Below are 20591 nucleotides of genomic sequence, written 5' to 3' on the forward strand. Positions count from 1 at the left end.
AAGGCAGACGCTTAACGACTGAGCCACCCAGGCGCCCCTATCTTCTTTCTTTTCAACTGTTGAATCCCAAGTTCCAGAATAGTGCCTGGCATAAGAGTTGGTTCTCATGTGTTAAATGGATGAATGGAAAGTTTGCTGTCGTGTGTCAATTGGCAGATTTTCAGGAATTCCACTTCTAGGAAATATTTAAAGATGTCTATTACAATATATTTTAAAAGCAAAATACACTGGAAGCGGTACAAGTGTCTACCAGATTCCTTATATTAAGGTATAATCATCCACTTGAATTTCTTTCATCTTTCAACAATGATACTATAATATGGATACACTGTGATGGGGAAGATTTCAGTTAGCTTTTATAAAAAGCTCATCGCAATCAGAATATAAGTAACGATGGCACGTTCGTGAAAGTAAAGCGTGTGGATGTGTAGAAGTGGTCGTGGAAAGTTACCCATGGTTATTTTGAAGGGGAGGATATGACAGTTTATTCTCTTTCCCAAAATGAACATATATCGGCTTTTTACGACAATAATCAAAAACCCACAAAAGCAGCTGCAGTGATAGCAGTAACAGTAAGTCCGTTTTGTTTAAAAATGCTTTGAAAATTCACATTAAAAATAATCAGCTTAAACACATTTTATTTCAACTTTTGCGAAACAATGGTTTAAGGGTCGGTTCAATTAAGCCCATCACGGGAATCATGTGACTCCTATTTTGGATCACGGTGCAACTTTATTCCAAAGACTGAATGGCATTTTCCCATGCAGCATCTTCTCTGGTCCTTCGGTGTAAGAGGGGAGCCTGCCTCCATCCAGGTGGGCCCTGGAGAGTAGCAGGAGCTTCTGTGCCTGGTTGTGTCTTGGGAGGCTGGACCTCAGCTCATCAGTGGGAGACAGAGATGTGGTTAGGGGAGTTTTGTATCTGTTCTATTCCCGAGACTCGGCAGGCAGTATGTCACTGAGAAGTTCACAGTGGCTGGCGTATTTCCTACTCTTTTTCACACTGCCATGGACCAGAGGACCTAGAAGCATATCATGTTCCCAGGCTCTATTAAAGCTTGGGGCTTATTAAAAAGTCACCTTATTAAAAGCACATGAAATGGTTTAATTATCTTTGTTTTCATTTCTTAATATTATATGGTCCCTGTATTAGGTGGGGTAGGCTATGTGCTATAACAAATAGAGCTCCGAGAAGTATTATGTCCTACACGCAATGGAAGTTTATTTCTCCCTTGGGAAAACAGTCCAAGCGGTTCCAGGCAGGTGTATGTGTGGAGTGGGGGCAGGGTCCCTGGATGGTTAGACAGTGCCTGCTTCAGTGATGGTTTCGAAGAGCTTTGCAGGCATTGATATTCAGCTGAGGGAAGGAGTAAGGAGCTGCCAGGTTGTCTGTGGGCCCACCTCGGCAGCTGGGCACAACCCTGCTGCTCACACATTCCACTGGTTAGAACTCCGTCATAGGGCAGCATCTAATTTCAAGGGAGACTGAGAAATGTAGTCAAGCTACATTTGCCAGGAAGAGGAGGAAATGGGTCTGATGAACACTTAGCTAGCCTTTACACATTCTCCTACATGCTGTCTTTCTGGGGAAAAAAAACTAAAACCTAAATTCAGATTTTTCCACATGTGAATTAGTGAAAGTATGAAACAGCTAAATTTATAATCTACATGATGCATAAAAAGACTTCTTTGAAAAATCAGTCCCTGAGACAAATAATAGCAAGAAGTATTGCTAGTATTAATATTAATATTAGTATAAGTATTAGTGAAAATGCAACCAAGATTGGGAATTTTTGACTGAAATATAAAAGTAAAATGATTTTCATTCCATTCGTCATGAACAAAGGGAACTAAGAATGGTGATACTTAAACATGCAAATATTGTACTTATTACCTCCTTTCTGCAGAGTCATCAAAAGCAACAAGGACCTAGGTAGCAAAGCAAGTTATAAAGAAATGAAAAGAGAAGCACTGGGGGCTATCTGGGTTGAATCAATATAAAGGCAGTAAAATATCTGGAGCTTGTTAGCTTCTCAGATTCTCCTGATCTGATGAGGCTAAAAAAGAATTGGGTATATGTAGAACTAATAGGCCAGGAAAAAACCCTTGATTTTCAATAATTTCCCTCCTTCCTCTCTTTCCTCTTGCATAGGTTCTATCTTCAGTATTCACGGAAGTAGGGATATTTCTTCAGAACGAACAAAATGCATGTAGATGCCAAGACAGGACTCAGTCCAGCTTACAGGAACCCACTGAAACCTTCCAGGAGGGGAAATTATATAGGCATGCCATAGAAGCTACTTGTCCATTAATCTAGGCAATGCCTGCTTACCGGAGTGCTCTCTCGTAGGTAAGTAAGGAAATGACAGTGAGGTAAAGGGGTGTTTTACTCATTACCTCTAGTCCAGGGCCAACCTTAGCCCATCTATTTAGAAAGCTCCACAGTGATTCTGACGAGCCCCTGTGATTGGGCACCACTGTTCTCATAAGATAAATGTTCATTTCTAAATGAAGCAAGGGGTCATTCAGTCCTAACAGGAAGCTAAGACTGATCAGATGGCTAATGATGATTAGGGCATGATGAAAATCTAGCTCAGCAAAGCATCTCTCTGTGAAATATAATATGGTTACAATGAATGTTTTCCAATGATGCATTTTGATTAAATCAGCTATAGATAACCAACCAAATCGCTCTTTGGGATCAAGAACAAATGTAAACTGCCATTTAGGCAAATCACCTTCAAATACATGAAATTTGGCAAAAAGGGGAAACAAACAACTAAACTCTATCACCTAGATATAGATCTTCTAGCTGCATAGAACAAAATTATTTATCCATATTGCCATTCCATCTGGGCTGTGGGCGTTATGGATAAGCCATCCTTTCCTGGGGAGAGTGAGGTGATTTCCTTCCCTTTTATCTTTCCCTTTATATTGAAACTGACAAGCAACAATGAATTGTGTAACTATAATAGAACTCACATATTAGAACATATTATTATAAATTAGCCACACTTCAGAAATTTAAACACCTTGAATCCAAGACGCTACTTAAATTGCAAACGTTACTTAAAGATGTAAGTTACATTTCCTGTTTTAACAGCTGAGTTTAAGTACTTTCAGTAAATACTGCCTTATTATATTTTCCTTCCCTAATTGCACTCTTCTCTCAGATACTGTTTTAAATTCTGAGATATGTTTTCAACTGACAAACAAAATAAGGGCTTGTTTAATTCAGTTTGGTCAGGCTCCTACTAAATTTTTTCTGTTGTAAATTTGATTATCATATTTCTAAACTATATCCTATAAATTTCACACTGTGATTACAAAGTTATGCTCTGATAAATTTTTGTGGATGTTCCATTCAGAGCTTGTTAAGTAAGAAGTGGGTATCTATTTAGAGAAACGTGTGAGAGTATAATTGAAAACATAGCTTGTAATTTTCAATTGATTTTGCTTTGACTCAACACAGTTACACAACATAAAACCTATACATATCCGTGAAATAACTCATACTTGGATAAGGTGAGGGTTTAAAAGGAGCCCCACATTTACCTGCCCTTCATTCACAAATAAGTGTGACATCGAAATGGGCTACAAGTGCTTTGAGGAGAAATCTTGTTCCATGTTTCCTCCAGAGACCAGCCTCCTGCTCGCATCACTGTAGCGAAGGCAAACGACTGAGTCTAGAAAGTAAGAGTACTGCTCACATACCACTAAGCACAGTGGGGTTCCTGGCCAAAGTTACTGGAAACTTGAACCCCTTTTTAAGTCTCAACTGATTTGTGCCTTGCTCTGTCCTCACAGGTGGGCATGTTTCCAAGTATATCCTTGCATTCATTAGTGTAGAACAGTAGTAAAAAGATGTAAAAGGTCATAAGAACAACATAAGGAAATTCAGTTGAGGGAAATGACCACTTGAGGATCCTAAAGAAAGCAGAATGCTAGAAGGCCTAATTTTCCAATCATTCTCACCAGCCCCGTCAAATTCTATTGCATTTAAATCTCATTCTTTGGAGGAAGATAATTCCGTTTAATGCATCCCCAAAAGCTGAAGCTTGCCTTGATTAGGATTTAAAATAAAGTTCTGTTTTTTTTGCGGCACAGCTTTTGCTCTGCCTATTCATGGCAACAGTGAACCTCGGCTTCTCACTGTAAAAAAATCTGAGTTTTACATATTAATTGACAGTCTTCAGGTTAGTAAGGCTACTATGCTGTTAGAATTTGCATGTTTAAGTATATCCCACTTTTACATAATCCAAGAAACATAAATTGCTACACTGACAAATGAGAAACTCGGACTCCTCTCTTGCACTCCTGATTGGTTCCTGCCCATCATCTGTTCCTTCCAATCCGGGGGAAATCCAAGAAGGCACTAGGCTTGAGGGATAGGACTCTCCCTACAGATTCTTCTTGGGGGAAAAATGAAGATCCCTATTTTTTTCCAGTTCAGTTAAGCCATTTCAAAGTAACGTGTTTGGTAGATTGCTTATAACTACCACCACCGCCCTTTGTAGGCACTTTTAGCAACTTTCTAGAACCTGGGAGTCCAGGGTGTCACCCTCTAGGGGCTCTCTACCTTTGCAACCCACTATGTGTAACACTCATTTCTCTCATGTGTCTCCTTCTACTAGAAATGTAGCTCTTTGGAGGATCGTGTTTGTATGCCCCTAGAACAGATTCTTAGCTCATCAAAAGCTAGATGAATGAATGAGCAGTGGAACATCATGAAAGTTACAGAAAGTCTTGTTAAACACGGTTTCTGATGTGGGGCACCAGAGTTAATCTGATGGAGTCGGTGAATAAAGAATCCCTTTGTCTGATGGTATCAGAACTGTAGTGCAGTCTTGCTGACCACCAGTCCAAGCGCCGCAACCCTGCTATCCTTATGCAGATGTGAAGTAAATTTCTGTACAAAGTCGCTGAAATAACATGTTTCTTTTGAACATGTGACACAGTAGAAAGTGAGTCCCCCCCCCAATGTCAGTATATATGGTGTTTAAAAAACAAAATATTTATGTTACTTGTTTTTCTATTTTTGTAATTGGTATGCTTTAATATATATTTGTCTTTGGGATAGAATAATGATTACAAAAAATTCTGGGTAGGATGAGCATTGTCCTCATTTAGTAATGAAAGAGTGTCAAGATACGTTGTATATTTATATTTTTCTCATGGAGAGTGAGAAATAAATATACTGGGAAAACTTTTTGCTAACCTACTTCTATTCATAAATGGTGTTTTCTTAAGATAAGTGCTATTTGATAGTCGTAATTGTGGATGTTTACACAATTACGCCTGTGCTGTGTGGTGTGTGTGTGTGTGTGTGTGCATGCACCTGTCTGTATATTATCAGGTCCCATGATTGTAAATATAAAATTTCTTTCTCAGACTCTCTCTCCTTTGCATTTCCACTGCCTCTGTCCTAATTCTGTTGTATACAACCTTTTAAGATACAGATTTTTAGATTAAAAAATGCTTACCCACGAAAATAAAAATCATACAGATATTTCCAAAGATCTCTTCACCCTTCGCCAATCATGCTTTGCTCCCTGAGCTGGCTTCGTGGGCGTGTGACCCAGGGGGCTACACAGAGTTCGTGCAGTGGGAGGGACCTGGGCTTGTTTTCTTGCTCTGCTGTTGCCTTCTTGGAAATTTTAATCATTTTGAACACAGGGTCCTGCATTTTCATTTTGTCCTCAGCCTCGTGGAATACGAGCAGTCCTGTCACCACACCACCCCTCTCCTGTTCCCCTTCACTTATGTAATCATTCTTGACTGTGTTACTTCCAGAATTTTCTGTGTATGCAGGCACATTTACATGTGTGTATTAGTTTTTACATCAATGGCATTATTCTATACATACACTATAGAATATATACTCTATCTTTGAAATCATACTTCTTCAGAAATCTGTACTTAGAATCTATACTTGCTTTGACTCCTCAGTGTTGTGTGATGGACTTTTTCCGTTAAAGAGTCTCTATCTCCCCAGCACCCATATCCTCCTCCCCGTAGGCAGTCTCCATACTGCTGTGGAGTGATTTTTTTCTAACTCTGGCCATGTCACTCTCTGCTAAAAATGGACAATGCTTCCCTGTGGTGTATAGAATACATTCGCATCCTGGTAAACACACTGGACTCTGTGGAACCATGGCCAGTGTGCTAGCAAACTGGAATTCTGAGCGTGAAGGTCTGAATGATGCCTCTGTTAGACTAAGAGACTCAACTAAGAGAAGCCCTCACTGCTAAGCAGCCAGCCAGCTGGTCTTGGCCAGGATTGCCTAATCTGAACATAGGGCTTATCTTCAGACTTTGGAATATCCTCTGTAACAGGTAGAAAAAAAAGGGATCTTCCTTTTTTCTTACCATTACTTTGTCGAGTTGCTAATAATCAGCCTTGAAAATAGCAAAGACTGTATCATTTGTGCCTCCCCCCCAATTTATATGTTGAAACCCTACCCCCCTTGAGTGATGGTATTAGGAGGTGGAACACCTGGAAGGCAATTAGGGCCAGATGAGGTATTGAGTGTGGGGCCTCCATGACGGCATTAGTGTCCTTAGAAGAAGAGGAGACTGGAGCTCTATCTCTGTCTTGTGAGGACCGCAGAAAGGCAGCCAATGGAAGCTGGGAAGGAGCTCTCACCAGAACCCAGCCCTGCTGGCCTCCAGATCTCAGATTTCTCAGCCTACAGAGCTATGAGAAATGAACATCTGTTGTGTAAGCCACCCAGTCGATGATATTTTCAGACAGATGAGGAAGAAGGCTTTTAGCTTTCTCTAAACTGACTAATCTACAGTATAGGATTAGATCATATAGGCTTCTTTTATTTTATAGATGAAGAAAGTGAGCCGGGGAAACAACGTGGGTCATGTCAAAAGCCATGGAATTTAGTTATGAATTTAAATTAACATCTACTGCCTTTCAGGTTAATAGACTGTGACATCTTGGAATTTTCCTGAACGCTCTAAATTCTGAGGTCAGAACAGGATTCTGGAAGAGTTTAGAGACGTCTAACTATTACAGCAACAACTATTTTCATTGCTTCCAGTCCTGCATTTCTTAGATGTGGATGTTGGATTGTCCAAGTTGGTGGTTAAAAATGCCAGAGTAGTAGCCACACATACGCGTGTGATCATGGGAGAATTCTTCAAGCTCTCTGAGCTTTAATTTTCTTTTTTTTAATTTTTTTTATTTTTTTAAAGATTTTATTTATTTATTTGAGAGAGAGAATGAGATAGAGAGCATGAGAGGGGGGAGGGTCAGAGAGAGAGGCAGACTCCCTGCTGAGCAGGGAGCCCGACGTGGGACTCGATCCCGGGACTCCAGGATCATGACCTGAGCCGAAGGCAGTCGCTTAACCAACTGAGCCACCCAGGCGCCCTGAGCTTTAATTTTCTTAAGTAGAAAACAGATATAATAGTTACCTCACAGATTTGTGATTAGAAATAAACAAGATTATACCCTATCTGTTAACAAATATTTGATAAGCGACTATTACATATCAAAAAGTTGTGCAAGCAGTGAGATTATGTCAGTGATTCAAACATGTCCCTTGTCTTCATGAAGCTTACAGTCTGGTCAGATTTAAGGTATGAAAAAGTTAGCAGCACGCTTACTTCCTTGCACAGAATCAATTCTCAGTTAATAATACTGACGGTTCATACATTTCTAAATATTTGTTTTCTTCTCTTTCCTTTTTAAAAGTAACGAATACAGCTGCTTTATCTTCAGGGCTACTCTCCAGTCATGAAAATTGGGGCATTTATATTGGAATCACCATGAAGAAGAATGTCCATCCTCCTGCCCTGCTCTTTACCCCCTGTCATTATTTTTAAATTATTTGCTAGTAGAGAATCTGAACCTAGGCTGATCTGAAAAACTGGCATACATTCATCCCAGTGCTCTTTCCCTTATGCATTAATAGAACTTTAAAAAAAAAAAAATCAGGTTTTGAACTCAGTCTTGCCCCTATGTGAGCACTTACAAATGGTTTGTAAGGAAATGTTCATCTAATAAAAAGTACTTTGAAGATCTGGATAAGAATTACTTACTTCATGTTAACCAAGCATTTCAGTCTATGTGCCCAGTTCACACGTCCAAGAGCTCGGCCGGGATCTACCTACTCAGAGCGCGCCTAGCAAGGAGACACTGCATGTCCAACAAATCAGCTTAGAGGCCTCACTAAAGGAAAAGCAGCCTAGTGAGGTCCGTGTGAGACCTGCCCGGGAACGTGAAAGAAGATCAGGAAGGTTAGCGTGTCATGCACTCGGGAAGCTCTAGCAGAAGTGAGCCTGACATGCAGGGACATTTCATTGCTTGTGCAAGCAAGCTGCAGATGTCTGCTGTAACTGCAGGGCCTTGCTGGAGCCGCGGCTGACAAGGCCAGCTTCTCAGAACTGCCATCTGTCCGCGGACGTGGCAAGCTCTTACCAATGTGTGCTGAGAGGACCAGCATGGAATTGGGGCAGCCGGGGACATGACTTTAATGTCCTCCATCTGTCAAGTAGACTTATTTGGAAATAATGGATCATTCTGAGCAAGAATTGTTCAGGATCTTCTAGAGTAACATTTACCCATAATTCTAAAAGCCAAATGGCATGCAGTTAGTTACCCTCTGTGGAGTCAGAGAGCAGGAATCGGTCTAGTCAATACAATTGCATGGCTCTTGGTGCTGCAGGTGGCATAAATGAAAGGCTTCTCCCCACTGGATCCAGAACCTACCTTCCTTCCTCCCAGGCACTGCTGGAGTTGGGGCTTAGTTAGAACACCGTATTGGCAGTCGTGGGGCTGCCAAGTTATTTCCCTCCAGTCACAGGTCCTGTTGTCTGAACAGCTAAGGCAAGGCACGATCCATTGGCCTGGAATAGACAGCGAAATCTTTGTTCAGATTCTACTAGTGAAATTACAGTTCGTAAGTCACTACAGAGAGAAGACCGCTCTGTGTAAGTCCACAGAGCGGGGCATGGCCCCCTGCCAACCAGATAGAATCACAACACGTAGAAATGTTCTGAAATAACACAGTCAGTGCCGAAATCAAGTATGAGTCCTGCTCTGTGAAACTACATTCTTAACAAAAGAACAAGTGATTGGGTGCTACTCCATTATTACTTGTTTTTAAATAATACATTAGGTACTAAATAGGACCAAAGTAGATGGGAAGCCACTAATCTTAAGGCAGCTGACCACAAATCTTCATTGACCTAACACAAGCTTAGGTTAGCAATCCAGTAATAGATATATTCCCTGCTTTCAAGAGAGTCAAGGTATCAGAGAAGTACTTTAATATTCTGATAACTCATTATTTTGAAGACTAGGTATTGTTCCTTAACTTGATCGGTGACCTTTTTGGTGTGAATCTCTTCAGCTCATTCTAGTTGCCTTCATTTCTTCAGCTGTAAGACGAGGCATGTATTGTTCTCACATGGCTGGGGGGAGGATTTCATGAGATAATGCATGTAATGTATCTAGCACAATTATGATATCATATTTACCTTTGTTACTAGCAGACTTCAGGCACAAAATAGGTCACAAGCTTTAGTAAATGCTTATGAGATAAATGAATATTGTCAATGCATTTAAGATCTTTTCTATTTTATTGATAAAGTGATATGTATTCAAAATACTTCTGCTTTTAGTGTGAGTAGACACATTAATAATTTATTAGAAAAAATCAAGAAATGATTTTTTTTCCTTTTTCATCTTTTCAGAAATGGAGTTTGAACCAGTACATTGAATACAGAGTGGTTACTTACATCCTTTGTGGAGAATACCCTGATGTCTCCAACAATCACATGCTCTACCCTAAAGGTCTTGCTTATGTTACCACTAGATGTTTCTCTTCAAAGTACTGAGGAGCTAAATATTCCTAGCTGCTTTTTGAGTTAGAAAAAAAAAATAACAACTTTATCCATTCTGGCTTTGCTTTCTGTTAACAAAAGTATCTGGTGTGACATTAATTTTAGTGGGAAGAATTCCTACTTTTAGGTGATGAATATGGTGCATTAACATTTCATGACCTCAAGGATGTCAGAATTGTGTGTTTGTGGGATAGTTAGAAATAAGAAAATATGAAAGAAGATCTAGTTTATGGCTTACTAGTTGATCACAGAAAAGGAAAAAAAATGTGGGTATATTAAGAGAGAACTGGGAGAGATAAACTAGTACTCTCTGGGAGGATTTTAACTTAATACATTATTGAAATATCTACCTTACTAGATGTTAGGTGCTATTGGTGTTAAAATACAATAACTAAAAAAAAAAACAAAAAAAACCAAAAAACATTTCATAGCACGTGTCAGATGCTAGGGATATTCTGAGCACTTTAATATATCAACGTATGTAAGCCTCTTAACTTACAATGCTAAACCTCAAAAAATTTATAATCAGGTTAGAGGGTTACAATTTATACATGTAAAATAATTACAGCATAATAAAAGGAAGGCATAATTGAGTAAAAATATCTGTGTGGTGCCAAAAGAGTCTGGGCTCTAGAGACACACACAGCTGAGCTCTGCCTCCAGCTAGCTCTGTGGACCTCAACTGTGCATTGGAGTCACCTACAAAGCTTGTTAAAATCCCCATGCTCAAATTGTATCCTGGACTGATTAATTCAGAACCACTGGGTATGGAACTCAGGCACCGGGATTTTTTAAATGCTTTCCAGGTGATTCCAATATGCAGCCACGGTTGAGAACCACTGTTTAACTTGGAAAAATTACTTACTGTTCTCTCTAGGAGAAAAATATATATAGCACCTGCCATAGTGCCTGATACCTAGCACCCGGTGGATATATTTTTCTCTCCCATCCCCACCTTAAGTAAGCCTTGGCGGTTTAGAATAAAGAAAACATCGTGAGGGTCAGAGTCGTCTGGAAGTTCCCGTGGAGCACATGAAATGTGATCAGGTCTTCTGGATGGATCAGATTTGGAGAGCTGGAATGGGGGTACTTTGGGGACAGTGACGACGCAGCCCTAACAGCAGTGGGACTGAAGAAGGAAGCGGCCTCCACCAAAGATTCCATATAGGAGCGGAAAAGAAGTCTGCTCCGTAAAAGGCATTTCCGAAGTTTCCAGATGTAGAGAAGAACCATGCTACTAAAAGACATGACATAGAAAATTTAGGAGAGGTGCTGGGTGTTGAATGGCAAAATGAAGACTGTCCTCAAAGGTGCTTGTTTCTCCAACCAATTCTCTTTTGTAATTTTTCTGTGGTTTTCATTCAGAATTTACCTTGCTTCTAATTCTAACTTTGCCCTGGAATATAGTGTTTGTAATCAATAACCACCTCCTGCCTATATATCTTCACATCTTCATAAAGATTTGCGGTCAGTGGGCATCCTCTCAAATGGAGTTGGAATGGGGCTTTGGATCTCCTGTCCATCCTCCTCTTTTACAGATGAGGTAAACTAGGACCTAAGAATTAAAGGACAGAAATGCGATCATGCTGTTAATGACAGGCTGGACCAGAACTGAGGTCTCCAATTTGCTGATCCTTTTGTCATGTTAGGCCAGGTGAGCACAAAATTAACAGCTGAAAATGAAATACAGCCTAATGACCTCTTTGGTAGCACTTACAGGAAAACCCACAAATAGGTTATTTTAAATGAATTTATCTTTATTTTGAAATGCTGAATTTATTTAGTGGGTTCATGTGTTAACAGAGACCGTGTTTTAAAAAAAAGATCATTAATTTTCTTTCTAATAGGATGGTGGTATGTGGGGGACATAAATGTGTTTCAGCTAATGAGATTATATTTAGTAATATTTTGAAGGGCTCAGTTTTCATCAGATCCTTGAGTATTTCAGAGCACGTGCATCCTCTCCTCCAAGCACTCTCTCCCCCTCTAACCTTGCTGACAGTTAATTTTGCACAAACTGGGGCCTTCTTTGGCCATTTGCTTCTAAAGCTGAAGAAGCAAGTGGCCAATTGCATGCACAAAAATCCAAATATGGGTACAATTAGTTTGCAGGCATAAAATCTCAAACACATCAAAAGGACTCCTGATTGGGTCTCTGAAAACTTGGCCCCAATGGTTCATACTACTATATATTTATACAGTCATAACTCTCTGCATTTTTGTATTAGTTAAAAATGCCCCCCTTTTTTATTGTGATTTAGTAATACTGCTTGAAATAGACATCTGTATAACATCTGCAGGACTGGAGTTTCTTGACATTTTAAATGACACCAGCTCTTAACTAAAATTGTCAAAAAGAGGGACATAAATTCTATGTTATATATTTAAACATTGAATGAATCAAAGCTGTGATTTCTGTAATAGAGTATGACATGTGTTTTAGGGAATGCCATTCTAAGGAATAAAAATGGCTTTTGGGAGAAGTTATTTGGTTTATAATTATAGCTTTATATTTAATGCAAGTTAGAGTTCAGCCATTTAAGTGAATCAGATTGGCTGACATAATGGAGAGAAGAAATTCACCTTTGTAACTTAGGGCCACGGTGAGATGTAAAATCATATAGATAGCACTAATTCCTGACTCTATGTTATAAAATAAAGCCGTTTTCACTCAAGAAAAAAATACATCATATTTTCAAAATCAGAAGTATTAAAGTCATATTTCCTTGCTACAAAGAAAAGATGATACTATTTTCTGTTTACATATCATAAAATGCATTTGGAGCTATTTTCCTTTAAGGTACCTCTCATTCAAAAATCACTGTATAAATTTCTTTGTCAGATTAGAAGAATTATTTTTTCATTCTTAAGCCAGAGATTTTATTCTTTGGCTGTGTCTCATAGTTAAATTATTTTCTAAACGCTAAAAATCAACTTAAAATTAAAGAAAAAAAAAACAAAAACCCAGGCCCTCAAAATTATATTAGCTAGTGTTATTGAAAAGACATGTAGACCATCATTTCATTGGCAAGGTGAAAAAAAATGTATCCAGTTTGCTAAATAACTGTAATGTGCTGTGAAAAGAAGATTTTGGAACTAATCTATGGCCATATAAGCTAAAGCCGGAGTGCTGAGTCAACTTCCTTCCAGTGTGTCCACCATGACAGCTGCTTTCAGCAAGAGGGAGTCCTACTGTCAAGGAAGGAACTCTCTGGCCGCAAAAAAATCCATTCTTGCAAACTGCTGTTCCTGGTCTCGCTCATTTGTTTTGAATCTTTAGGTCTTTAGGACTGTTATGGGAGGGGCAGTGAGCCTTGGTTGATCATGCCCTAACTGCTCACAGTCTTCCGTGGGAAGGAGGAGGACTTGGATCTTGGTTTTAGTTCAGCAACCATTTTATTTTTTTTATTTTTTGAAGATTTTATTTATTTATTTGACAGAGAGAGACACAGCAAGAGAGGGAACACAAACGGGGAGTGGGGAGGGAGAAGCAGGCTTCCTGCGGAGCAGCGAGCCCGATGCGGGCTCGATCCCAGGACCCAGGGACCATGACCTGAGCAGAAGGCAGATGCTTAACGACTGAGCCACGCAGGTGCCCCTCAGCAACCATTTTAAAATCACTGAAAGATGAAAAAGGGTCATTCTCTGCTTTGGAGAAACATACAATCTAGGGCAGTTATCAGCAATGCACCTTTGATTATATTAATACACACTGTAATGTATGTACTTATACTCCTCTATCTATGTATTATGTTCATTATAAAACAAAAATAAGAATGATTAGATAAAAATAAATACACATATATTTTCATCTTTACTGCCTTCATCCTGTGGACTGTCTATCCCATGCCACTCCATCCCCTTGCTCCAATGCATCATTCCACTCTGAAGACTACTGATTAGTGAAAGAGAGAGAAACATGTAAACACTTGGAACATAATGAGGTAAATGCTATGGTAGACATGTGCCCCAAGTATTCTGGGAGCACAGCAGAGAAGCCAATCTGGGGGTGGGCTGGTAAGGAGAGGCTTCCTAAAGAGGAAAATACAGCATCAGGAGAATTAGGCCGAGATGGGAAGAAAACTTTCAGGAGCCGGGGACAGCATGGACAAGAGCATGGAATCCTGGAGCTGCACTGTGGGCATGAAATGAAACCAAGAGGCTAGGAGGAGCTGGGAGACAGGGAGGGCCAGATTTCAAGGCCCAGTGTTGTCAGGCTAAGGGACATGGGCTTGACTGGGGAGTCTCTTTTGGGGTCTTCTCTCAAGAAGCTGAGCTACTCAAGTTCCCGAAGGTGTCTGCTCGAAGAAAGCTCCTCCTGTTAAGGACCAGGCACAGAGATTGCTTCGTGACAGGGCCTGGCATAAGTTACAGCAAATTTAATGAACAGAAAAAGATGCCACTTCCTGAGAAATCTCAGTACTGTATCTTTGACTTTTTGTTGAAGAACTTTTGACTTAGTTCAGTAGGAGGAATGGAATTAAGTTGTTTTATGATTCTCATAAAATGTCATCTGATAAAAAACATCCTTAACTAGACACATTGGTGTCTCCTTTGTATGTAAGAGTATATATCTCTATCTATATAGCTGAGAATCATAAACCACACCACCTGACATGCCATAATGGGTAAATCCCTCCCTATGTGCCGACTGTGATTTATTATTTAGAACACATGTTCAAGAACAGGGATATGCCCACGTTTGTTAACTATGCATGCCAAATTGCGATTTGTACTGCCCATTTGTGAAACTCATTTCCCATTCAAGTTGTGGTGTGAAGTTCATGGCAAGGGTAGAAAAGCTCTTGAGTGTTTTCTCAGACTCTTTAGATAAAGGGAGACTTGGGGTCATGAGGCCAGAGGGACAACCAGGAATCTCAGAGAAGACGCTCCTTGCTCTTCTGATCTCTTTGGAGGTATTTTTAGTCCCAGCTTTAGCTTGACTCCACTAGTCTCCACTGAAAGAATAACATTGGGAAGGAGAGAAACAGGGAACGTGGACAGTGGCACCAAAGTGCCTCATTCCAGGTCTGCTCTATAATTAGGCAGGGTTCAACACTGTAATTTCAATTTGACATTATGATTTTCCTGCCTCTATTTAATGCTCAGTATATGGGAGACCTTAGTGATCATTCTCAAAGATGTTTTTTTTTTTTAGTTAAAAAAATGATTTAAACCTAGATTTGTTCCCTTAAGCAGTTCATTGGTTCACATAGCCAACAGATATTTATTTTGTCCCTACTCTGTAGAAATTATAGTGCTAAGTGAATTGATAGAGTGTGAACAAGTCAGACTCCCTGTCCTCATGTAGCTGATGATCTGGGAAGACTGACCTCAAAGAATTAATTACATACTTACATTTAAATGATTGTGGAAATGGTCATGGAAAAAAAGCACAGGGTGCTATGAAAATATACAATAAGGAAACAAATCAGGGGCTCAAGAAAGGCTTTCTGGTACAAGTGATGTTTTGGCTGATATCTGTAGATGAATATGGATTAACCAGGCAAAGAGCAGAGGGTGAAGAAAAAAGAATTTGGTGAATCAAATAGTTCACATATTAAAGCAATGTATTCAGATTAATTCTATGTGTTACCGTTCATACTAATGAAAAAGTCATGTAGTACCTTGATTTTTTTGTATAAGGATAGTTTAAATAAGTATATACTCATCTATATTGGAGGATTTTTTAGGAGAAGTGATATCCAAAGTAATCGTCACCTGTTGTGTCCCCAGATGGACAGATCTTTAGTTCGGGCTGTGAAATGGCTTCAATGTAGTCAGAGGAAATAGGCTGTAACCCACAGGTTTCCTCTGGGTGAATCAGCAAACCACAATCCTGCATTAAAATGGTAGAAATTAGCTGTAATTAACCTGACCTATAGTAATAAAATCTAAAAAAATAAGATTATTTTTTGTGCCAAATAACCTTTGCAGATAAAAGGGAGCAATTGTTTACCCTTCTTGTGGTATTGATTTATCAATAGTTGTTTGTGCTAGAAGTAACTACTTGCATTGAGAGATGAACATAAATCCTAATGACAATTTAATCTTTATTTTGGCATTGATATTCATTACTGCATTAATACTGTCATTGATATTATTATTGCTCTGCCATTTTTTAAAGAAATGGATGCAAGTTTTACCTTAAAAAAATACGCCTGTGTGTTGTTGACTTAAAAATAGACTATAAGACTATAAACTTTTTTCCAGTGAAAAAAACCATTAATGTGAAAAAATGGGAAATATTTGAGAATGTTAACAGATGAATTTCATTTCAATGCACATTTATTAAGGACCCATAATATGCCAGACATGGAATTAAATACATATATTTTATTCAAAATATGTTCATATATTTATAAAAGTAGGTAACATGTCACTGCAGTGAATATCATTATAGATGCATATCTATTAAGCAATGCTTTCTCTAGTCTGACACGTGCAGTGGAGAATAGCAGTTTGGCTCTCTGAGATCTCTCTTCATCTCTCCTCTGCTCCAGCAGGTCAGAGCACTCTCATTTTCACTTAGCTTTTCCTTCCTTCCTTCCTTCCTTCCTTCCTTCCTTCCTTCCTTCCTTCCTTCCTTCCTTCCTTCCTCCCTCCCTCCCTCCCTCCTCCCCTCCTCCACCTTCCCTGCTCCTCCCTCCTCTCTTTCTCTCATGCACATATGTGCTCTCTTTTTATCGAGGTAAAATTGATATATAACATATAAGTTTCAACTATAGAACGTTACAATTCAACGTGTACACACTACAAAGTGATCTTCTAGCTTCTTCTTACAAGGTGTTGGCTCCCGTATCTCGCCTGTGTCCCTCCATCCTGCCTCGCCTGATTCCACCGTCTCCCTCTTCACAGCGTTCTGTCAGTCTATCACTAGGGTGGGTAAAATGCTATTATCTCTGCTGGGAATGCTTTCCCTCTAATTTTTCCTGGACACCATCTTTTTGTGTTTTAGGTCTCAGCAAGGCCTTCTTGGAACTCTGGCACGGTATGTCTCCCCACTCTCGTCCATGTCATCCCTGCTTGTTGCCTTCATACCCTTCACCATTTGGTGATAATTTGTTATTTGTGTCTTTTCCACTAGACTGAACACTCCATGAGAGCAAGTAATTATTTCACGCACACATATGCCCAGTCCCTACCATAGAGTAGGCAAATATTTATTGAAGGCATAAAAGGTTAGGCATAATTGTTTCCCACTTCATATCATAAATTCTCAGTAATGGAGAGAAATAATTGGTTTGACCTCTTTGCTCTGTAACTCTGTCTCTAATGAGCAGTTTCTAGTCACCTTCCCTCACCCTCTCACATTTGTCCTCACACCCAACTCAGACTTCCACATCTCATACAAGAAGGTCCAGGATATTAAGGAACAAAAGGAATGAGGGTGATGTACAGACTTCATGAAATCTTGATTCAGTATACATATTTCCATTTTTAAACTCGTAACTGAAGTTGGAATTTAGAATACCTATTAAAGGTCAGGAATGTGATTTGTATTAGAGTGTTCATTATAAAAAAGCAATTAAAATAACACAAAATAATAATGTGAGGAGTTTTAGTCTCAATAAACGTCTATGAATGTGTGTGTGTGTGTGTGTGTGAGATAGCTATCTATACATTTATTTTTGGTACAGGCTGAACCTTTTTGTAAGGCTAGAAAAAATAACATTAAGCATCTATGAGACTGCAAAAAATGTTTATATCAAACATGAGGAAGGGCAATGAGAAATAACATTATACACAAGTGATGGGATTGCAAATGAGTTCAGCTACTTTTGGAGAGAACTTTATACTTAAAAAAAACCTCACAGACTCCATAGCCCTGAAGTCAGACTTCTCAGAGTCTACTCTAGAGAAACCCTCATGTAATGTATAAGGACAGACCTAAATGGACTAACTAACATGGAGAGACTTCCAAGACACATGATAAAGAAAAAGAACAAAACCTAAAGAAATGCTTTGTTATAGAACAACATATATCATATTAAACACACGGTGAACGTGCCACCAAGTCACCTAAATTCAGGTACTTCAGACTGAGATGTTATGCTCGATGTATTAATAAAAAGATAACCTTTTAGCATATATAAATCAACATACATACATAGAGATAGATGATGATAGATAGACAGATTCATTCATGCATGCAAATAATGTTGAAACATTTCTAAAACTCTGGATTTAGATAAACCTTTGCTGAAGATTATTGTTTGTTTGGGGTCTCTCTGGTGTGTGTGTGTGTGTGTGTGTGTGTGCAAGGGCATATCCTAATATTCACCAGGAGGGCATCAGAGAGTCCAAATCACAGCTGACAAAGTCCTAGCTGTTCTCTGTTGAAGCCCCACATGTGACTGACATGTATCAATCAATGAGAAAAATGTGCTCTTACATGCGCTGATGGCTTGTCCTGTGGGGGACCCAACTCAATCCCTGACGAGTGGGTGTGGGCTGTTTGGGGAAGCTTGGTCACAGGAGCTTTTCTGAGGTGACAACATCTGAACAGCATAATGAGAAAAATCAGGGGATGAGAGTTCTGAGAAGAAGAAATTGCATGTCAAGCCCACAAGATAAGGCAGGAAAAGGATTTGTCTTACATCCTAAGTAAAAAAAAAAAAAAAAAAAAAAGTCATTTTTAAGAACTCATGTGCTGACAATCTACATTATAATGATCAAATCATGGAACCTTTCTTGAGATGGCACCTCCAAGCTTATCTACTACAAACTCCTACTCAGAGGAAGAACAATTAATTCATAATGTGGTCCTAAGCATTGTTGAATACAGCTTCAAAATGGACAAGTATTAATAACTAGCAAGTGCAAAGTTCTTGCTGAAAACACAAGTCCCCAGCCTCAAGTGGCATCGTCTAGCTCATTGTCAGAAGTGCCTTCTTACTCTTGCACTGAAATCTACATCTCATTTGTTCTAATTATCTTCTTAGCTGCAGCTTAGAAAAAATTTACTATAATAATACAGAAGCATGTTCTGATCCAACTTCAAAGCTTCTGAAACAAATGGCTGGAAATAGAGCGTGATAATCTTCTAAAATGTCCAGTGTTTGCACTTTCTGAATATCGGGGATTCTCCGTATGAGCCCATGATAATAGCGGAAACATAATGTCTGCATTATGTCTGCATAATGTATGCACAGGAAAGCAGACTGGGAGTCCGACTGGGTGACCACGCCTGCTCCTTGGAACTTTGGCCTATCTTTGTGTTTGAATTGTTACCTGGCGTGGTGCTATTTCTGCCTCAGGTGGACTTTCCCAGGGGCTACTGTTCTGTGACAGTTGGTAGATCAGACCCGTTGGTTCTAACTAAACAGCCATGACTCTAGTACATTCTAAGATAGGACAGGAATCAAAGTGATACTGCAAAGGATAGACACAGCTGAGGGTAGGAGAGGGAGAGCAGATTTCAAGGTAAATGAAATTTAGTCCTAGCCTCCTTTCTGTAGTTTAGGTCAAAGAATATTCTGTTGTATTCTGTGTTTCCTTTTGAAATTCTCCTTGGCAGTTAATCTTTGTTTGCAGTTCAAAAATCTGAACCCTTTCAGTTAAACTCTTGGCTATTTTGGAAAGCCAAGGCAGCCTGCTGAAATGGACGTTATTCATTTTCCAGCCGCAGCCGAACAATGTTACTCTTAAGGTTGAATGAAACACAGCATCTGGCTAAATACAGACCCGGGTCTGGAGACCGGCTGACAGAGTTGGGGGAGTAAGAAGAAGAGTGGTATCAGGATAGCTGGGTGGGCTCTGTGCACAGTTTATGAAATAAGAGAAGAGCGGCGTACCCCGGAAGGAGCCCCGCTGTGTTACGAGTCATACTTGTGAATTTTAGTTCCAGCTTTGCCATGAACTGGCTGTATGATGTTGAGTAAGGCACCTGACCTCATTTTCTCAACATAAAATGATGAAAGGTGGAGAGAAAAGAGGGAGAAAATGCATTAAATGATCTCTTAAGTATGACAGCAGGCAATGTTGAGTGCCTACACAATATCCATTCTCCTTTCTTCCTTTCTAATAAGAAGACCTCTGTTTTGTTGTAGGTAGCAATATGTCAGGATTAAAAAAAAAGAAGAAGAAATTCTATTTCCCAGTCTTCTTTGTGGCTAGACATAGCCATGTGATACTATTCTAGCCAAAAAAAAAAAAAAAAAAGGAAGGAAAAGAAAAATTAGTAAGTGAAAGCGGAAGTTGACTACAGATTTCTAGAAAAGTTTTGCTTCTCTGATGTAAGCTTTGCCTCCTTGATGTGCATTTTTTTGGTCACTCTGTTTCTTGATTCCTCTTAGAATGCAGATGTGAGCTTGAAGGAGGAAGAGCCAACGTTGAGACAACCGTGAGCAGAAACCTGAAAGAGCCCAGGTTATAGACGCTGCTGCAGATAACGCAGTGCCAACTTTGGGTTGTCTACCTCTGCACTTGAGAAACAAACTCATACTTGGTCAAACCACTATGTAAATAAGAATATGCAGCCAAACTTCTCTTTTCCTCTAAGAGTTTATGAAACCTATTCTTCTCAGGCCATATGAATCTTTCTGAGTACTGCTTTAGATATTAAAAGTGATTTACCTACTAATAACAAAATTTAAGCTATCTTGAAAGAAAAACTCATTCGCATCTCTCATTTCTTTCGTCACTGGGGTGATTAGTAATTTGTTCAGGTTCAGACATATTCAAGAAAATGAATGACAGCTCTTTTGGTCGTAAGTGTCATCTCTTGGA

At 39.4% G+C, this 20591-nt stretch overlaps 1 protein-coding gene across 6 annotated transcripts in view; it reads right to left on the minus strand.

Annotated features, from left to right (window-relative positions):
• The window catches only part of CPED1 (cadherin like and PC-esterase domain containing 1), a 254947-nt gene that overhangs the window by 24452 nt on the left and 209904 nt on the right, over positions 1–20591 (minus strand). For 3 of the 6 annotated variants that reach the window (XM_081800192.1, XM_081800190.1, XM_081800194.1), the window contains 3 exons: positions 18256–18399; positions 15582–15699; positions 8725–8861 (listed from right to left, as the gene is read on the minus strand). The exons of 1 other annotated variant lie outside the window; for it this stretch is intronic. In XM_081800192.1, the coding sequence (XP_081656318.1) occupies positions 8725–8861; positions 15582–15699; positions 18256–18399 (399 nt within the window). Of the gene's footprint in view, positions 1–8054; positions 8222–8724; positions 8862–15581; positions 15700–18255; positions 18400–20591 lie in introns of all 6 variants that reach the window. 2 more of the 6 variants (XR_014139160.1, XM_081800191.1) reach the window with 2 other exon arrangements.

Source organism: Leptonychotes weddellii, chromosome 12 (assembly GCF_054177405.1).
Source record: "Leptonychotes weddellii isolate Sample4059 chromosome 12, ASM5417740v2, whole genome shotgun sequence".
NCBI lineage: Eukaryota > Metazoa > Chordata > Mammalia > Carnivora > Phocidae > Leptonychotes > Leptonychotes weddellii.